The sequence below is a fragment of the Girardinichthys multiradiatus genome, chromosome 21, assembly GCF_021462225.1.
Source record: "Girardinichthys multiradiatus isolate DD_20200921_A chromosome 21, DD_fGirMul_XY1, whole genome shotgun sequence".
Classification (NCBI taxonomy): Eukaryota; Metazoa; Chordata; class Actinopteri; order Cyprinodontiformes; family Goodeidae; genus Girardinichthys; species Girardinichthys multiradiatus.
The window spans coordinates 23,482,053-23,502,038 of record NC_061813.1 but is presented as its reverse complement, the minus strand read 5'-3'; the positions used below and the strand labels follow the sequence as shown (position 1 = coordinate 23,502,038).

General features: G+C 39.6%; 1 protein-coding gene across 3 annotated transcripts in view; it reads right to left on the bottom strand.

The window, feature by feature from the left end:
- drd3 (dopamine receptor D3) overlaps window positions 1-19,986 on the bottom strand; it is a 46,822-nt gene that overhangs the window by 19,546 nt on the left and 7,290 nt on the right. For all 3 annotated transcript variants that reach the window (XM_047350554.1, XM_047350556.1, XM_047350555.1), the window contains exons 3-4: window positions 8,523-8,635; window positions 3,969-4,105 (exon numbers count right to left, since the gene is read on the bottom strand). In XM_047350554.1, the coding sequence (XP_047206510.1) occupies window positions 3,969-4,105; window positions 8,523-8,635 (250 nt within the window). The remainder of the gene's footprint in view (window positions 1-3,968; window positions 4,106-8,522; window positions 8,636-19,986) is intronic.

Genomic DNA, 19,986 nt, shown 5'->3' with positions numbered 1-19,986 from the left:
GTGCCCATGTCCAGTCTTCAAGAGCTGCTATGATATGTTAATAATGGAATTTATTCATTTAATTTAGGTGTGTTGGAGAAGGAATGCATCTTAAACTTGCAGGATATTTGCTCTCGATGTCAGTGCTCTGTGTTGGTGCGCAGTGTGTGTGTGTGTGTGTGTTTGTGTGTGTGTGTTTCTTTCCACCCTCTGCTCTAGAGCGTTTCCTGGCAGGTGCTGCTGATCAGGACCTAATCACTGGCCTTCTTAAGGAGTTGAGACCAGGAGGAAGATGTCAGCCCGTTGCTACATTTTTGTGGTACTGACCGTGATGTGCAGTGCTTGTGCATACATTTTGCTGAACCTAATCGGAATTTTCTCTTGTCTTTTTCCCCAGACCTTGCCTAATGGGTTTTTAAGGCTCCTAGTCCTGTGATCTGTTTTCTGAGTGAGCTTCAAGGTTTCGTTCCTCATCTCCCACCGCGAGTCTCCCTGCCTTCTCAGCTTCTGGCCCTGGCTTGGGTGAGGTTTTTTTTGGAGAACCTCACTTCTGTTGTCACCTGCCTGTCCACCGTCCTACGTGGGAATGCTTAAACTGAGTCATCACTTGAGAGCTAAAGGAAAGAAAGGAAACTGCCGCCTACCACACTCATCCTGCCAACCTCCATCTCAGAGGAAAGACTTACCTCCCCAGCTAAACCACAACCACACAGGCTGTAAGTTCCTGAACAAACCCTTCTTAAAGAAAACACCTTGAAATTCTCCTGGGATATCCATAACCTTGTCACCTTCCCTTCCAGAGAAGAACCAGTCTCCTGCTGTCATTGCTTGGGTCCCTGTCTCGCCTTGTTCCTTTTTCCTCACAAAATAAATCTGTTAAAACGCTGTCCTGAATCTGTGGTTGTGTCCTCCTCAGAGTTTAAAGAAACGCTACATAATGACAGAACGGGCTGACCAAGAGAACTCTGCGGCACCCCTGATATTAACCATTCCGTTTTAGACCCGGTTCCATGTTTTAGTTCGTTGTCTTGCTGGAAGGTGAATATTCACCCCAGTCTCAATCCTTTTGCAGCCAGTAATAGGTTTTCTTCAAGTACTTGTCATAATCCTTGAGTGTTCGGTTTTGGTTCTTATTTGTGTTTTTGTAAGCTTTTTTGTTTTTACTATTAAAGCATTGAGCCAGATTTCTGTTCTGCTCTGCAATTGAGTCCTTCACTACTAAAACATGACAAAACTGATCTGTACCTAGCTCAGTCTGTCTTCCCATGAACTCAGGGACAATTCTCAAAACTTTAATGCCATTAAAATAGCAAATTAGCTGCTGTGTTCTTTTTTTCCAAGGGGTATTTTATCAGACTCTCAGATCCTGAGAAACAGTTTAGAGGTTTATCAGTTTTTCCTACTTTCCTTCACTCCTAATCATGTCTACAGCAACATAACACTAACACTATATGTGTTGTCAGCACTGTGAACCCACAGCGCTGTAATCAATGCTTCTGTTTTAAAACCAAAATCATCATCTGCAGTCATGTTGTTAGACCTGACAAAGGTCAGCACACTTTCACAGAGGATATACAATGTTTTTACTGGCTGCAATGATCAAACCTGCAGAGCATTAATCTATTTTAAAAGAGCCACAATCCAAAGCCATAACAAATTACAGGCCCAAAAATAAAATTGTGGAAAAGGCAGTTTATGCACAAATTCACTTTTCTATTTTTAAACAAACTAGCTCCTAACTACCTTTCAGTCAGATTTTTAACTACACCAAAGCACTGAAACTGCAGAAGGAAAGGTTTTAAATAACATATGTCTTAACAGTGATGAACCTTTGCCCTGGTATTACTAAATCTCAGCATTCAACATGTTTGATTAAAGTTACTGACTGATAGGGCGCGGCGCTGGTGGTGCAGGTCTGTCCTTAAATGATGACATTGACTCTCTCTTTGTAAAAGGATAGATTTAAAAATTTGAAGGTTTTACAAGACAATATATCATCTCGGGACTAAATAAATTTCTGAGTTGATTGTCAGGTATAATCCATCAAGAGCAGTGTTCCCCAAACCGTGTTTCAACAAAGACTGTCCTGGGACAAAAAGTCATGGACTGCAGTGATGTGCAGTCAGGCAATGACAGGTAAAATACTAACAATGATAAGAGAAAAATCAATTTGTCCACTTGACTGTTCTATAATGTTTCTGTATGATTTCAACATTTTTATGATCAAAAACGCTCAGACAGGCACAGACAGCTACCAGCACGTCGCTATGTACTCTTCAGCTACACAGAGCAGAGGTCAGGGCGTTTTCACTGACAAGTCCTGTAACCGTACATTGATTTAAAATACCTCTCAAAACTGGAAAAGTACTTTCTTAACTGGATTTTTAGCCAAAACAGGAGGTTTTACAGAGGGGAAGACCAACTCCAGAGCTGAAAGATCTGCTTCAAAGAAGTGGGAGAAAGGTAATACGCTCTTTTTAATTGGAGTGGTACACCTGAAAAAAATGTGGAGTACATAGATTGACTTGGCATTGAATGGGCAGCACAGACTGAACAGAAGCATCCACAGATAGATTTTAAAAGGCTTGATAACTGCAACCTGCTTCCATGGACTTAATATACTAATAAAGATAAGATAATACACAATTTTCAATTTCAATTAAAAAAAGAGAGATCAGCTAAAATGAAAATAATTTTAAATAATCAAATTTGACTTCATATAAAACATTATTTTGTTTTTCTTGCTATGGTATTGTTTGGAATTAAATTTAAGGCATAATTAAAAGCTTTTAAAACACCTAAATGATTCAATTAAGGTCAAAATTGAAATATAAGCTATTTTGGGTTCATATATTTGTTCATCCAACTCCCAAGGATTCAGTGCCTCTCCAGTCATGAACCTCACGCCACGTCACTGATGGACTGGCAGCAAGAAGAGGAGAGGGTGGCGACCATAACGAGCCTATTTAACTCACGCAGAGGCACATGATTTTCTGCCTGCTTCAGTTCTTTACAGCCCGACATGTTACAGTTCTGCTGCCCCCATGATGCACAGCGTGAAGTCAGGTTCTGCATACAACATGACACTCTCAAGATTTGCTCTTCTGAGATGTCCTCGGCTTTGGACCAGCTGCCTGTGGTTGTGGGTTCTACTTCTGCACAACAGATACATGTCAGGCTCGCCATAAATAAATCGATTTTCAGTGTATGATTGACAATTAACTGGAAATAAAAAACAGTACTGATTCTTTCTCTGCGCCCTGGTAGTAAAAAACAGCAACCATCGGTACCACTTCTTGGCGTCATGGTCGGGGACTATTGAGCTAAACTTCTCAGCTCGTCAGAGACATGTCCACTTTAACTCTATGTTCCCCAGACCAGAACTAAACAAGATGAGGCAGCATTTAGCTTCTAGGCTCCCCTGCTCTGGAACAAACTCCCTGAAAACCTGAGATGAACAGAAACTGTTGGAGCCATTACATCAGGACTGAAAACAGTGTTTACTGTATTTTTCCCATAAAGGTAAAAGATTATTTATTCAGTGAATTTTTGTCTTATCTATTTTAAATATAATTTTTTTATGTGATGCTTAAATATTACTATTATTCTTGCTTTTAATGTGATTTTCTTTACCTTTGTACCTTCGTTCTGCTTCAAGACACTTTAAATTAGCTTGTTTATGATCAGAGGACTCGGTGGCGCTGATTGTATAGCAGCCTCACACCTGTCAGTCTGCCCCAGGGCAGCTGTAACTACAGTGTAGCTTACCACTGTCAGTGTCTGAATGTGTGTATAAATGGATGGATTGTAATGTAAAGTGCTTTTGGGTCCTCGGACTTGATAAAGCGCTAAACTGCAGGCCATTTACCATTTCACCATTTTAGTGATAGTGCTATAAAAATAAATTTGCTTTGCTTTGGCCATAAATTCAAGTTAATGTGTCACATCTCCTGCTGAAGCAAAGGTAAGGATTCTGTTGTTGTCCTGACCCGTGGTGTTAAAGCCGAACAGCAGGGGGCAGGAGACTGCGAATGCCAGAACCCACACTGTGGCAATCATGGCGAAGACTCTCTTCCTCGAGCAATGGGTCGTGTTGTACAAGACAGGCATCACCACTGCTGTATACCTGCACACAAACACACACACACACAGTACTAAGAAGTATAGGTATGAAAGGAGATAACGATTGTGGCACTGAAAAATGCTGAAACAGCACAGTAAATGAAAGCAATTAGAAGGAGAATAAAATAGCCTCTGAAAAACTAGAAGATCCTCTGAAAAATTGGACTTTTGGGATCCCAAGAGAACCACCGAGGGAGAGGATGGATAATGTAAAGATCGAAATCTAGACCACATCTATTTAGAAACAATTTGGGTATTCAGCAGGAACTCTAGACGGGCTTTGATTTAATAGTTAATCAGTGCACTATATATATGCCACGAGTGTATAATGAGCTCAGGGTAAAACAAAAACGGGTTTTGCTGAGAAAAAACTGCAATTATGCTGGACCTCAACCCTGAGTGGATGTGGCGTTGTGTTGTTTAGAGCCAGATAACTGCCACAATTGTTTATTCTCATTCGAATAATTACTGCGTATCTGCTCTGAGCAAAAGAATTGGAGAGTTAAAGCCACATAGGCACCACCTCTTTGTTTCCAGTTGATTCTTTTCCTACCCTCATGCCAAAGTTGCACCAGGTTAAAAGGGGTATTGGTAGATTATAATACACAAGATTTATACACTTTAATTTACAATAAGAAAATCTGCTCTGAGTCAGAGCTTTTACCTCCAACTGGATGCCATAATTTCATTTCTTGTGCATTTTTCTGTCTAAAGGGTTCAGAGCACCCATTATTATGAGCATATAAATAAACAAGGGGTAATGAAGGTATGCAGGCGTATTACTCACAATCAGTGGCAACAAAAGCTGCTAATAATTTAAAATTTCACATTTACGTGAGCTGTAAGAGCGCTGTTGACTCACAGTCATCAATCACAGAAAACGGCTGAATAATCTCATCTCTCTGATGCAAATTAGCTTGTGGTAAAAGGTGAGCGGGTGTCAAACAATATGCAGTTACAAAACAACGGAAGCTAAGAGAATAATTTGCCAGCTAATCTGTGTTGATAGTTTGTACTAAAATGAGGATTTAAAGTTGTGGCTCACATGTATTTTTGGAAACTTGTCCTATAAGAGACAAGAGGAGAGGTTTTCTGGACTAAATGAGCCAACCCTTCAGTTGGACCCATTTTAGAATAATCAGATTAAAAGTTTGAGACTACACGTTCATGGACTAACAAACAGCGTAGGTAGAGGATTTGCCTTTATTCCTGCCCCATAGTCTGTTTTGTGTAAGTGCCATGTTGCCTAACTCCCAAAACTATTCCTGTATCATAAAAAGGAGCCGATCTTCACTCTTTTTACTGACTAAGGAAATACTCTTCACTTTTTAAATGACAGATTATATAGCAGCATAATGATTCTGACATTTGGATATACTCATCTCCATGAATGTTATTTTAATTTGGGGGCTTTGTTTGTAGTTTTTGTCACGGTGGGTTTTGCAAAAATTTAGGTCTGCACACCAAGATGAGAGATGGCACACCTTACAAAAACAGATTCAATGACTGTGAAGAAAAAAAAACATTTTGATCAAAGTTGGAAGGTATTGTTGTTCTTTCTAAAATACAGATGATCAATATTATACACACAGGTTCAAATACAAACTTACACCACGACTAATATTTAAGAAAATGTGCCTTAGCAATTTCCAGAGAAACCACACACTTTTTGCAGCCACCAACAAGCTTGATATAATCTTGGCTGAATATTTGAACTCTCTTCTAATTACAAATAGTGGAGTTCACTTGAATGGCTTAGTTTTCAGGCACAGAACCCACTTTTAAGACTTTTCGACAGGGTTGAAGTCAAGTCTATTCCTTTATCGTAATGTATGCATGCATTATTCTGTCCTATTGTGTTTGGGATGATTGACCTGGTGAAACAACTTACTGTCCAAGTTTCAACAATGTAACTGTTGATTTGAGATGGAGGTGAAACCTTTTGGAGGTTGCCCTCCTTCTTCTGCAATGCACCAGAACAAACAAAGCACAATGTTTCATTTTCAAGAGCAACCTGCTGACCGGAACTGTACATGCATGCATAAAAGCTATGGGAAAATCTCTAAAGCTTCAATTTTAAATTGTGTCAACATAAATCAAGTTCCCCCCTCCAGTTTAGGAGCCTTTCATGCCTCAGTGGCTCACAGGTCAGTGATAAGCGACTTACACATAAGAAAAAATATTGCCAGAAATTGGTCAGGTGCTATAAGAGAGAGAGATGAAAAAGCATTGTCCAAAGATAAACTTTGAAACCTCTTCAGAAAGCCTGGGGAGGTTTTGATCGAGGTCACTTTAATATTACATTATTAAAGTGACCAGCACCATGGAATCAAATCTAAAACAAACCTCAATACACTTTAGAAACTCTTATTTCTGTTTCAAAACCAGAAAGCATTTTCCCTAGAAAGTAAAATAAAAAAATGAAATCAAACTTCGTAGTGAAGTAAGAGATTGGTTAGTGGTTTTATCAGTACAATTAGCTTATTTGATTGCTAAACTTCATTTAGAACATTATCATTATAAAAATATCTGTGCCCACTTTAAATAGGCAGGGGGTTAGACACGTGACCCATGTACAGAGGCCTTAGTCCTTGGCGCAGGTTGTTTTTGGGATCGAATCCCGGCCCATTGATATTTACCGTATACCCTTCCCCTGCGCTCTCCGCCCCATTTCCTGTCAACTTATTTTCGAAAAATTTGAAAAATAAAGTACCTGACTCAGACCCAGATTTCAAGCATAGCCCCAAAATTTCTAAAACCTTCTTTGACTTGTGTTTGAGATAATTGTTCTTTTGGAGTTACTAAATGAGTCTTAGTTTCTACCACCTGACCCAAACTGTCACCTTTAGATGAAAGGGTCTAATGTTCATCCCAGGTACCACCAAATATCAACATGATCATAAACGTCTTATGACTTGAACAAAAATCAGCAGCTAAATGGTTGAAACCTGGAAACAGTTGGATGTTCCAACATGATAATGATCCAGAAAACACATCAGTGGTTCTGAAATGAATAAAGGTGTCATGATTTGTGGTTTGTGGTAGGACCAAAGTGCAGAAAAGGTGCCAGGAGTCAAATGAATGAAGGGGAGTCGAGTTTTAATTATCCTTACTCACAAGACTTGACAGGAAAACAGGAGTATGACATGCTCCAACCAGACCAGAGTACAGAATTCCAGACATCAGGGTATGGGACAGTTATACAACCAGACACGACTGAACGACATGGAAGACAACACAAGGACCAAGCGGGGATCATTGGAAATTAAAGAACTCAAATACAAACAAGAGTACAGGGAGGACCAATCAAGAACAAGACAAGATAATTTGGGGAAACTCAGAACATGTGTATTATAGACTGCAGGAAGACATAGGGAGTGAAACCAATTAACAAGTCAAAAACACAGAACTAAGGGTAAACTAAGGACCAGACCAGGAGAAATAAACAAAAACACAAACTCAAAACACAGACCCTGGCTGGATATAACAAAAGGAGGCTTTCATTAAACTTGACTGAAATGGTCCTGACCTCAACCTTCTTAAAGACGAATGAACTATGTTTAAAACCTAGGTCTGTACCAGGAAACATACCAATGTAAATTAACTCAATGAACAATTCCAGCCATAAGAGGGATTAAATATTCAGCCAGAATTATGCCACAAGCTTGCTAATGGCTTCAAAAAGCATGAAGTTTCTCTGGAAAATGCTAAGACATATTTAACCAAATATATGTTTGGGTCTGTATGTAGCATTTGTGGATAAGTGAAAATCCACAATCAATTTGAACTTGTGCTCCTACTTGTTGTTTTTCCAAGTTGTTGTATAATCTTTCCACCTTGGAAAAAAAAAAAACTGTTCAAATTTAAGCAACATTTAACACTCTGGAAGACAAGCACTGGTTATCATCATAAACCAACAGATGCACAGCAAATCTGGGACTAATGGGAAATTCACTGTCATGCAGTCTCATGGAAGCACTCATCTTGCTCTGCAGCTCTGCTCACTTGCTCTCTGATACAAGCTGTATAAATAGATCCCTCAGCACCACTGTGTAGAGCTTTATTAATTCTACTGTACTCTTGATGCCTCTGGCTTGTAAGTTCAAAGTCCTTGGAGAGATTTTTAAATATTAACGGTGACACAAGAAGGAAAGTGAGCAAATAAATTATGTAAATATGCAGTGCACATCCACAGCAAACTTTCAAACTTTTAACACAATTCACCTGAAACAAATTCCCAAAAAAGTGAGGTGGGAAAACATGCACAATTTTTTCCAAGCAGATTAAAGAAAGCATTGTCATAAACATTGTTATCATCCTGCAGCCTGCATCTTAAAAACACCTATCATGTAACACAAGGGGACTGAAAGTTGTCATCGGCAGTCACACACAGTAATTGCACTGAGGAGCTCCACACTCACCTGTCAATGCTGATAGCGCACAGGTTTAGGATACTGGCAGTGCACATCATGACATCCAGCGTGACGAAGATGTTACAGTAGAGCCTGCTGAAAAGCCAGGCGCCGCCGACCACCTGCACAGGACAGACAGGCTGATTAACAGAGCCCGCATTTCTCTTCCTCTCCATCACCATGAAGTGTGACGCAGCGGTGAATGCAGTCAGTCGCGCAGGTAACAGAAGGTCGAGAGAAGGGGAAACTGAGCACACGAATGATGGGCTTTTCTTACCCTCAATGCAAGCAGAAAAACAGGCTTCAGCGTTTTGTAAAAAGTGTATCAATTTTATATTATGTGATAAATCAACACAAAGTACATGTTAAGTGCCATTAAAACTTCAAAATGTTAATAAGAAACGACAAATCAAAATTTGGTGTGAATGTGCATTCTGCTCCTCTTAGTCAATACTTTGTAGAATGATGTTTTGCTGAAATTGTTGCTTCAAATCTGGACTTTTTTGCCCAATGTGGTTTGCAAAATAGCTCAGATTGAATGGAGATTATTTGTGAAGATAATTTTTCAAGGGTTGCCACAGATTCTCAATTGCATTTAGGTCTGGACTTTGACTGGGCCAATCTAACACATAACCATTGATCTAAATTTCAATGTAGCTCTGGTGGTATGTTTAAAGTTGTCGTCCTCTATCCCAGTCTAAACCATTTTGTGGCTTCCCACAAGTTTACTTCACCACTTGTTAAGCAGCCCAGTCACTTTAGATGAAAAGCCATGTCTTGTTAGGTTTGCTGTTGTGCCATGCTCATTTCATGTTCAGATGATGAATTCAAATTGGGCTGCATGAAATCAGGAAAACATGCAGGTGAAATATTATTGTCAAATACTACGATATTGACATCTGCTGCAATTAACATTCATGTACCTTGTTTTTTACATCATCATGTTTTCCCTCCACTCTTCTTAGACTAAATCTATATCGTGGGCATAAAGGGCACTGAAAGTCCATCCAAATGGCAAATTTTATTAAAGGCTAGCAGAATCTTAACACATGGCAACTGAAATGTAACAGCTCACCAAATATTGCATATAAGAAATTCATTGCAATTGCATTATTGCACACACTGAAAGTAATGTTGAATGCAATTCAATATATTCTGCATCTGTAAATTGACCAGTGCGCCGTGATATGTCCTCAGCTTGGGATATTGATTTATAACTTAACTCTGACTTCAACCTCTCCACAACTTTATCCCTGACCTGTCTGCGGTGCTTCTTGGTCTTCCTGATGTTTTTCGTTCTCTAATAAACCTCTTAGACCTTTACAGGGCAACTGTATTTATACTGAGTTTACATTACACACAGGTGGATTCTTTTTACTGAATTGGTTACTTTTGAAGGCAACTAGGTGCACTGTATTTTATTTAGGGAAGTTAGATGAAAGAGTAGGGAGAATAGGCCAAATACAAATTCATGCTAGACCATTTGGATTTTTATCCGTACCTTTCACTTCATAATTATGCACTAGTTTGTGTTTCAATATGACATAAAATCCCAGTAAAACCCATTAAAGATTGTGGATTTAATGAGATAAAATATGAAAAAAAGTTTCTGATGTATGAATACTTTTGCAAAGTAATGACATTGCAGTTCCATGTGTATGTTTTCTGTAAATCCATGACTACGACCTGAAAAGAGAAAGTTGGAGGACGCAACGTGTCTTACACGTTGCATCACTGACTTAAATTGCTCTCATTGCTTTCTGTAAGAGTAGTACGAACCACAGACCAAACCAACAAGACCCTCATCTCCTTCATCCCCTCCCGGTAATAGCTGTCTGACAGAGACAGATGAGATCCAAACGCTGTCACCTCATTTCTGAATCTCCCAAATCCGAGATGAGAGCACATACCTACCTGCACACATGGGAATACAAACACTCATGTGCCCATAACACTGTAAATTGATAGGAATCTCTCCTTTATTTGCAGCACAAGATTTGTAAGTGCAAGCATTTTTTTTGTAGAAACGTAGAACTTTTTTTTGCTGCTTTTCAAACGATTTGCCAAAAAAATTGGGTCACATGGGATCTGATCATCTGAGGCCCCTTTTTGAGTTTTTTGTTTCTTTCGGCTGGTTAAAATGCAGTAACAGCATCATCAGATCAGGAAAACTCAAAGCTGATTGTGATTTTTCCCCAGTGTAGTTCAGAAAAGCAAGGAACTGATAAATATTTAAAGATGAAGTAAAGTACAGAGAAGAACCTGTAATGAGAAATGTACTGGCCTCCAAACATAATCACTGCACATCCGATTTCTACATCTCTTCAGGTGCCATCTCTTTAGTGTTTAGCTAAAATCCTCAAGGATTCGAGTTCAACAAACTCCTGTACCTCTGCTGCCTCTCATGAGTTCAGAGCTCACCTTTTGCTGGTAACAGAAAAAAATAGAGCTTGAAGAAATTGATTGTCACAGTTTTTAAATTGCGCCCTCAATTTTTTGCAATCCGTGTGTCGGGGTTTGCATAGAGTGCCCAAGGATGTGTAAGCCACATCCCCCGCTTATCTGTGTAACTCTCTGCCACTGAGGCTCAGGCTCCCACACTGGATTTCGCTATGCTTGGAAGATTCTTTTTATTTTTATCTTCTTATGTCTTCTTTGATCTTTTATTTAAAAAATCTTCCACCTCAGCCCTAGACCCTTCTGCTTCTACATGTTTGCCTTCAACCATATCAGAAGATGCTGATGCTTCCTTTGCTTCCCCCTTCCACCTGTGTGTCTCAAGAAGTCAGGTGAAGAGACAACTGGAGAGACTGAATCAGGATAAGGCTGCAGGTCCAGATCATGTCAGCCCTAGAGTTCTGAAGGTCTGTGCAGAGCAGCTCTGTGGGATTCTGCAGCACCTCTTCAACCTTAGCCTGGCCCAGAAGAAGGTTCCGGTGTTGTGGAAGACCTCCTGTCTTGTTTCAGTACCAAAGAAAACTCACCCATCAGTCCTCAATGACTATAGACCTGTTGCCCTGACATCTCACATCATGAAGGTCCTAGAGAGACTCCTGTTGGCCCACCTGAGTAAGCAAACAGTAAACCATCAGGACCCCCTTCAGTTTGCTTATCGCTGTGGAGTTGAAGATGCCATCATACACCTGCTTCAACAAACCCACTGTCATTTGGACAAAGCCAGCAGCACTGTGAGGATCATGTTCTTTGATTTCTCCAGTGCATTTAATACAATCCAACCTGATTTACTTTGTCAGAAACTCCAGAAGACTCAGGTGGAGGCCTCAACAATCTCCTGGATCAAAGACTACCTGACAAACAGACCACAGTTTGTGAGACTGAAGGGTTGTGAGTCTAACCAAGTAGTCAGCAGCACAGGAGCACCACAGGGGACAGTACTCTCACCATTCCTTTTCACTCTGTACACCTCAGACTTCCAGTACAAGACAGACTCCTGTCATCTGCAGAAATACTCGGATGATTCTGCAGTCGTGGGGTGGATCAGAGATGGAGAAGAAGCTGAGTACAGGAAGGTGGTGGACCACTTTGTGGCATGGTGTGGAAACAACCATCTCATTTTGAACGTGACTAAAACAAAGGAGATGATTGTAGATTTTAAGAGAAACAGGAATAAGTCAAAAACTATTTCCATCATGGGAGAAGAAGTGGAGGTGGTGGAGGAGTATAAATACCTTGGTGTTCACCTGGACAACAGACTAGAGTGGAGATGCAACTGTGAAGCCATCTACAAGAAGGGACAGAGCAGACTGTACTTCTTGAGGTCCTTTGGTGTTTGCAACAAGATGCTGCATATCTTCCATAAGTCTGTTGTGGAAAGTGTGATCTCTTCTGCCATCATCTGCTGGGGAAGCAGCATCAGAGCCAGGGACTTAAAAAAGCTCAACAAGCTGATAAAAAAGGCTGGTTCTGTTCTGGGGACTCCTCTGGAACCTCTGGAGATCGTTGTGGAAAGAAGGATTCTTCATAAAATGTAGAACATTATGGAGAACCCTGAGCATCCTCTTCATAAGACTGTCCTACAACAACAGAGTGTCTTCAGTCAGAGGCTTCTTCAGATCTGCTGTAAGACGGAGCGCTACAGGAGATCCTTCCTGCTCACACCCATCAGCATCTACAACGGCTCTTTGAGGAAACCTTCATAATATGAGCTATAAAAACATTTAATTTCCCTTTGGGATTAATAAAGTATTTTTGAATTGAATTGAATTGACGTACAGAGGATGTGTCCTGGTTATTTAGAGGCTGCAGTTGCCCATCTCATGATTAAAAAAAATTGCAGGACCTTCATCTAAAACCACATACAATGGTAGTTAAAAATGTACTTACATTTTATAAAACTTAAATAAAATAAAACAAATAATCTTCCCAGGTTTTGAATTCTATCTATCTAGATGTGGCAAACAGATGTTGAGACTAAATGTAGCACCAGCATATATTAGGACATGTACACTGTTGCTTTGTAGGCTCACAAAAGAAATGGCTTTACTTTAATTGTCTTCCACCTGTCTTACTTTGTCCAAACTGCTGCAAATAAAGTTTGATTCTAAAAAAGGTTGGTGGTTAAGAGGAAAAAGTAAGCTTTTGGTTAGTTTAAAAAAGTTCAAATGTCCATGTTCCAAGTTGGAAAAATCAACTGAAATGCGTGTTTAAGTAGAAATTAATTTGATGATACAGTTAAAATAAAATCCAGAATTCAGGTTTTCAGAAAATTTGAATGTTACATGAAACCAACAAAAAAAGGATTTTTGGTACAACAATGTTATCTGCTGTCCATGTTACAGCCTACAGAATTATCTGAAAGACTGCTGATTTAATAGTTACTCAAAAGACAGTCCTCAACACTATACAAGGACATAAGACACAAAAATGCCCCTTTTAGAGACATTGACTGTTTACAGTGGGGCTATATTCAATACCATAAATGGAAACTTGTGTGGTGGGAAAAACTGTGCACAAGTAACATGGACAACCATAGACCTAAGAGGATTGCCTTCTTGCCTTCCCTTGCCTAAGGCAAAAATAGCTCACTAAAATCCTCCTCTTAGATGAGGGTACATTTTGTGTGTCATTTGGAAATTAAGGTGCAAGAGTCCAGAGGAAGATTGGAGTGGCTCACAATCCAAGCTTCTTAAATTCAAGTATGAAGTTTCTACAGTCACTGATTATTTGTGGAGTAATGCTGGTGTTGGTCCACTGTTTTATCAAGCTCAAAGTCAGTACAGTCGTCTATTTGGAAATTGTTGATCACTTCATGGCTCCCTCTGCTGAAAAGCTTTATGGAGATGCTGACTTCATTTTCTACATTGACTTGATACCTGTCCACAGCGCAAAACGTTCTAGAACCTGTTTTAATAACCACGGTATCACTGTTCTTGATTTGGCAGCAAACCCACCTACACTAAAACCCACAGAGAATCTATAGTGTATCATAAAGAAGGAAGATTGGAAACATCAGACAATGCAGGTTTTTGGACTTTGAAAACTTCAGTGGCATGAGTGTCACAATTCAGAGATGCCACATATAATGTGCATGTGCACCATGGCTACAAATTGCTCCTGATAAAGATTTTCTCACTTCTGTATGCTTGATACTTTGTGCAATGCTGTGTAATGCTTGAAATGATGCCAGCTTGATCTGCTGTCTGATCAATTCAGCTTGTAATTATTAAATGTTCAGTGAAAGCATTGAACATTGATCTTCTTTTTACATTAAATATAAAAAACAATATGAGGACTCCTAAAAAATACTGCTGATATTTTCAATAAAACAACATACATACCAGGAAAGAAAAACACATTTTGTTAAATAAAAAATAATTCAGTTTAGTTAAAATTTGTGGTTCAGTGCATTCAAAGCAGTTGTGAAATATAAAGTGTCCTGCTAAAGATTACGAAATGGGTTATAATTTGAAGCCATTAAATTAGAATTTAAACAATATATTGTTAACTAATGAGCTCTGGCTCTTAGCCTCAAAAGCACTGTCTTGTCTCAGACTATATATAGATGTGATTTACTGAAACATACCTCAGCCTCCTCCCTCTCCTGTTCTGCAGAGCCTCAACTTCCTGCTCCTCTGTGGTTAATTGGAGGAGTGGAAACACCTGTGTGAAAGCTGGGTGTCCAGCTGCTGCCAATCTACAATCAAGCTCCAACAAAAGGCCCCTGCTCTGCTCACAGCTCGCTGCCAAATCATGGCTGGAACTGATGGGGTTTGTCATGGTTGGGCTACATTCTTGGTTTGGCTACATTCTTGGTTTGGCTGCTCTGCTGGCACTATATTATCTGCTCTACTGCTTCAGTTACCCACAATCTAAGTTCTTCTCAGTTGTTCACCACCCTTCCTTCTTTGATTCAGACCCAAATCATTAGTAATTAATACTTGAAATATAGTTTAGTCTGTTTCCTGCTCCTAAGTACTAATTATGGAGTGTATAGAGCCTTGCAAAAGTATTACCACCCTTTAAGCTTTTTCAAAATTTGTTAACTTACAGCCACAAACTTCAGTGTATTTTATTTGGATATTTTTGTGACTGACCAACAGAAAGAAGGGCACAATTGTGAAGTGGAAAGAAAATGGTATATGGTTTTTAACATTTTTTACTAGTAAAAATATAAAAAGTATAGATCTAACAGGTATTCAGCCCCCTTGGATTAAAACTTTGTATAATAACCTTTAGTTTTTTGCAGCTTTCAACAGGTTTTCTTTCAGTATTGTCCTGTATTTAGCACCATCCTCCCATCAACTCTGACTGGGTTCCTTGTTCCTGCTAAAGAAAAGCATTTGTACAGCATGATGCTGCCACTACCACGTTTAACACTGGAAATGGTGTGTTCAGGATGATGTGTAGTGTTGGTTTTCTGCCACACATAACATTTTGCATGTAAGTGAAAAACGTTATTTTGGTCTCATCTGACCAGAGCACCTTCTTCCACATAACTGCTTTATTTCCTGGCTTGTGGCAAATTGAAAATTGGGCTTCTTAAGTCATTCGTTCAATAATGGCTTTCTACTTGCAACTCTTATATAAAGGTCAAATTTAACATGTCATTTCAACTGTCCACTGCCTGCCACACCTTCATTTTGGAAAAGGTGTTGCTGCAAAGTTATTCACTCAGTGCAATTATGGGTTTCCTTAGACAGAAAAGGTTTTATAATAAACTAAATTTGACTACATTGTTTTATAACTAGGATTGAACTGGAATCCATGTAAGTAAATTTGAATATGTCTATATGATTGGACTGAATTGACTCTATGTTTCTGTCAGTGCCCTAAGATGACATTTATTCTGAACTGGCACTGCATTAGTAAACTGAACTGAGTTAAATTACATGTGACTTTATTTTTGGAGTTTGCGACTAATGGTTGTTATGAGGGCAATCGGTTGGACTGGATTTTATTTAGGTGTATCAGAGTATAGAGGCCTGAATACCAATACACACAATACTTTACAGCATTTAAAAAAAATAAGAGAACCATGTATCATTTTTCTCCTACTTCATAGTTATTCACTACTTTGTTTTGAGCAGTAACAGAAAATCTTAATAAAACACCTAAAACTGTGTGGTTTTAATGTTGCAGTAAAAGTTCAAGATGAATTAATGTTTTTGCAAAGCTGTGTAAAGTCTTGTCACTGGATGTATCTCGGACACTGTTGCAATGACTCTGGTACTCTTGAAAGAACTTTGGAAATCATCCCATTTCCTGGTAGCTTGGTGCTAAATTGCTTCTAAATCTACAGGGGTTGGACAATGAAACCGAAACACCTGTCATTTTAGTGTGGGAGGTTTCATGGCTAAATTGGACCAGCCTGGTAGCCAGTCTTCATTGATTGCACATTGCACCAGTAAGAGCAGAGTGTGAAGGTTCAATTAGCAGGGTAAGAGCACAGTTTTGCTCAAAATATTGAAATGCATACAACATTATGGGTGACATACCAGAGTTCAAAAGAGGACAAATTGTTGGTGCACGTCTTGCTGACGCATCTGTGACCAAGACAGCAAGTCTTTGTGATGTATCAAGAGCCACAGTATCCAGGGTAATGTCAGCATATCACCAAGAAGGACGAACCACATCCAACAGGATTAACTGTGGACGCAAGAGGAAGCTGTCTGAAAGGGATGTTCGGGTGCTAACCCGGATTGTATCCAAAAAACATAAAACCACGGCTGCCCAAATCACGGCAGAATTAAATGTGCACCTCAACTCTCCTGTTTCCACCAGAACTGTCCGTCGGGAGCTCCACAGGGTCAATATACATGGCCGGGCTGCTATAGCCAAACCTTTGGTCACTCATGCCAATGCCAAACGTCGGTTTCAATGGTGCAAGGAGCGCAAATCTTGGGCTGTGGACAATGTGAAACATGTATTGTTCTCTGATGAGTCCACCTTTACTGTTTTCCCCACATCCAGGAGAGTTACGGTGTGGAGAAGCCCCAAAGAAGCGTACCACCCAGACTGTTGCATGCCCAGAGTGAAGCATGGGGGTGGATCAGTGATGGTTTGGGCTGCCATATCATGGCATTCCCTTGGCCCAATACTTGTGCTAGATGGGCGCGTCACTGCCAAGGACTACCGAACGATTCTTGAGGACCATGTGCATCCAATGGTTCAAACATTGTATCCTGAAGGCGGTTCCGTGTATCAGGATGACAATGCACCAATACACACAGTAAGACTGGTGAAAGATTGGTTTGATGAACATGAAAGTGAAGTTGAACATCTCCCATGGCCTGCACAGTCACCAGATCTAAATATTATTGAGCCACTTTGGGGTGTTTTGGAGGAGCGAGTCAGGAAAAGTTTTCCTCCACCAGTATCACGTAGTGACCTGGCCACTATCCTGCAAGAAGAATGGCTTAAAATCCCTCTGACCACTGTGCAGGACTTGTATATGTCATTCCCAAGATGAATTGACGCTGTATTGGCCGCAAAAGGAGGCCCTACACCATACTCATAAATTATTGTGGTCTAAAACCAGGTGTTTCAGTTTCATTGTCCAACTCCTGTAGTTCCAAACAACACCCACATAGTGTACAATACTTAATTTGGCTGTCAGTTTCTCCTGCGCACCATAACACTGAGAAACATGTTAGAGCGTGTTTAACGAGGGTCCGCTGAGGGTCCACTCGGCAGGATTCAGCAGACACTTCATAGAGACTGTTTTAGAACATATGTGATCTGTGCCGTCTGCAGGGAGGTGTGCTACATGTCTCAGTATGAAGACGGAGCCGGAATGGAAACAGTAGTCTGGCTGGTAGCAGATAGGAAATTTCAAGAATTAAAAAAAAAAAATCCTCATGAAAAGATTTATGTTGTAATTTAAGCATAAAAATCTACTTGAAGAACTGTAGATTTTTCTGTTTCTGCATGAAGATTTTATAACAAACTGTTCATAGAAGCCCCAAACAGAAATAAAAAGAACTCACTAAAACACATCTAAGCAAGCACCACGTTTAGACATTTGCAAAAAAAAAAAAAAGATGTTGAATTAACAAAAAATGCTTGCAAGTTTTCCAGTGAATGTGTGAACACTCATTACTGGGTAACAGCCGATCAGTCCGCCATGAAAGATTTTCAGTCTATTATTCCCACAAATTCAGAGATTCTTTCACAACTTTTTCTATGGGGTTACAACCAGGTCGTTGATGTGTACGACTCACTACAGTGACTTTTAAAAAAATATTACTGTGGTAAAAGGTCTTTCTACAAACCAAATCTATTCAAAGCTCAGGATAATAATGATGAGCCAAAACATTTCCTGAACACTAGCTCTTTCACCACAGTGCATCAAAAGGCTGCAGAAACTCTGCGTCTGGGTCCTTCTTATTAAGACCCAAAAGTTTCAGTTTGTGCTCATCATTCAACCAGAACACATTTCCCAGCAGCTTTTGACCTCGTCCCCGCTGTCTTCAGTAAACTGCTGCAGGCAGCAAAGATATTTTCTAAGACCAGGAACTTTCTCCTTATAGCCCTGCCAGTGCACACCATTTTTACTTAGCATTGCTCAGATGGTGGACTCATGAACACCATAATTGGTTGATGTTAGAACCTTAGGTGGCATGGAAATTACCCTGACTTTTCTAATGAAATTGCATTGTATTGCATGATATTGCACAAGAATGGCATGGATTTTCTTTCTACAAGAGTTCCTTCTGAATCTCTTTTGTTGCTGTTATAATCCACAGACATAAACTGATGAAATTAAAGCTTTACAAAATGCATGCTTTTAATTAAGATAGATCAAACACTGATAATAAATCATAAAGAAACAACCTTTGAACCTTTTCACATTGGTCCCATTGCAACCTCAAACTGAAATGTGTTTTATGTTGACTTCTTCAAGGAGAACATTAATAAGAGAAATGTCAAGAGAAACATGGTTTGCTCCAAAAATCTGGTCTTTCCAAAAGTGAAAGAAAGCCATAAACCGTCCCATTTTCAGTGTACTACAAGCCAAATAGTAACTAACACCTCAAAACACCCTGAGCCCACCATCCTATACATGGTGGTGGCAGAATCATGATCTTGCAATGCCAAGCTGTAAATGGGAAGATAGTTGGAGATTGATACAGAGCGATCTTAGATGAAAACTTATTAGAGGCTGTAAGTGACTTAAGACCTGGGCAGAAGTTCATCTTCAAGCAGGACAACAATGCTGAACATAAAGCCAGAGCTGCAATGTAATGGTCTATATCAAAGCATGCTCATGCTAAAGAGTAGCCCATACAAAGTCCAGACCTAAATCCACCTGAAAATCTGTAGCAAGACTTGAAAATTGCTTTTTACAGATGCCCTCCAAAAGACTTACTGCAACAGATCTGCAGCTGTAGGTGGCTCTACATTGCAACAAAAGATGCTTCTGCAAGGTTTTGACTCAGGGGCTGAATGCAAACATATGTTGCACTTTACAGATGTTTATTTGTATCAAAACTACATTAAAATCTAGTTCAAAATTACATATAACTTTGTGGTGGTCTATCACATAAAATCCCAGGTAAATACATAAAAGTTTGCAGCTGTACCATAACAGAATGGGAAAATATTTATGATAATATATTTGAATACTTTTGGAAGGCCCGGTGCTCCCACCCTTGCAAATGGAGCTGTTGCTGTAGACACGTCATATATTTTCAAACGCTGAGAAGCATAATTTAGGATGAGTTGTGGAAAGAGAGTACTCATTCCCTGCTGCCAATACGGCCACTTTACTCAGGTAGAGGTCGTAGCTCAACTCAACCATCCAAGGATAAGGTGACTTGGGAGGGTTAATATGATTTGTTCGTGCTCACAGCGGAGAGAGTGATTGTCACATTTCTTGCAGAAACACTCTTGAAAAAGCTAACCAGGCACCCTGTGGTCACAATAATATAATCCCCCTTTTTCATCCTTACAGCAGATGATGCTTACTTGGGCAATTTTAGGATTTTTAAGGTGTTTAGTGTTTAGGTTGGCA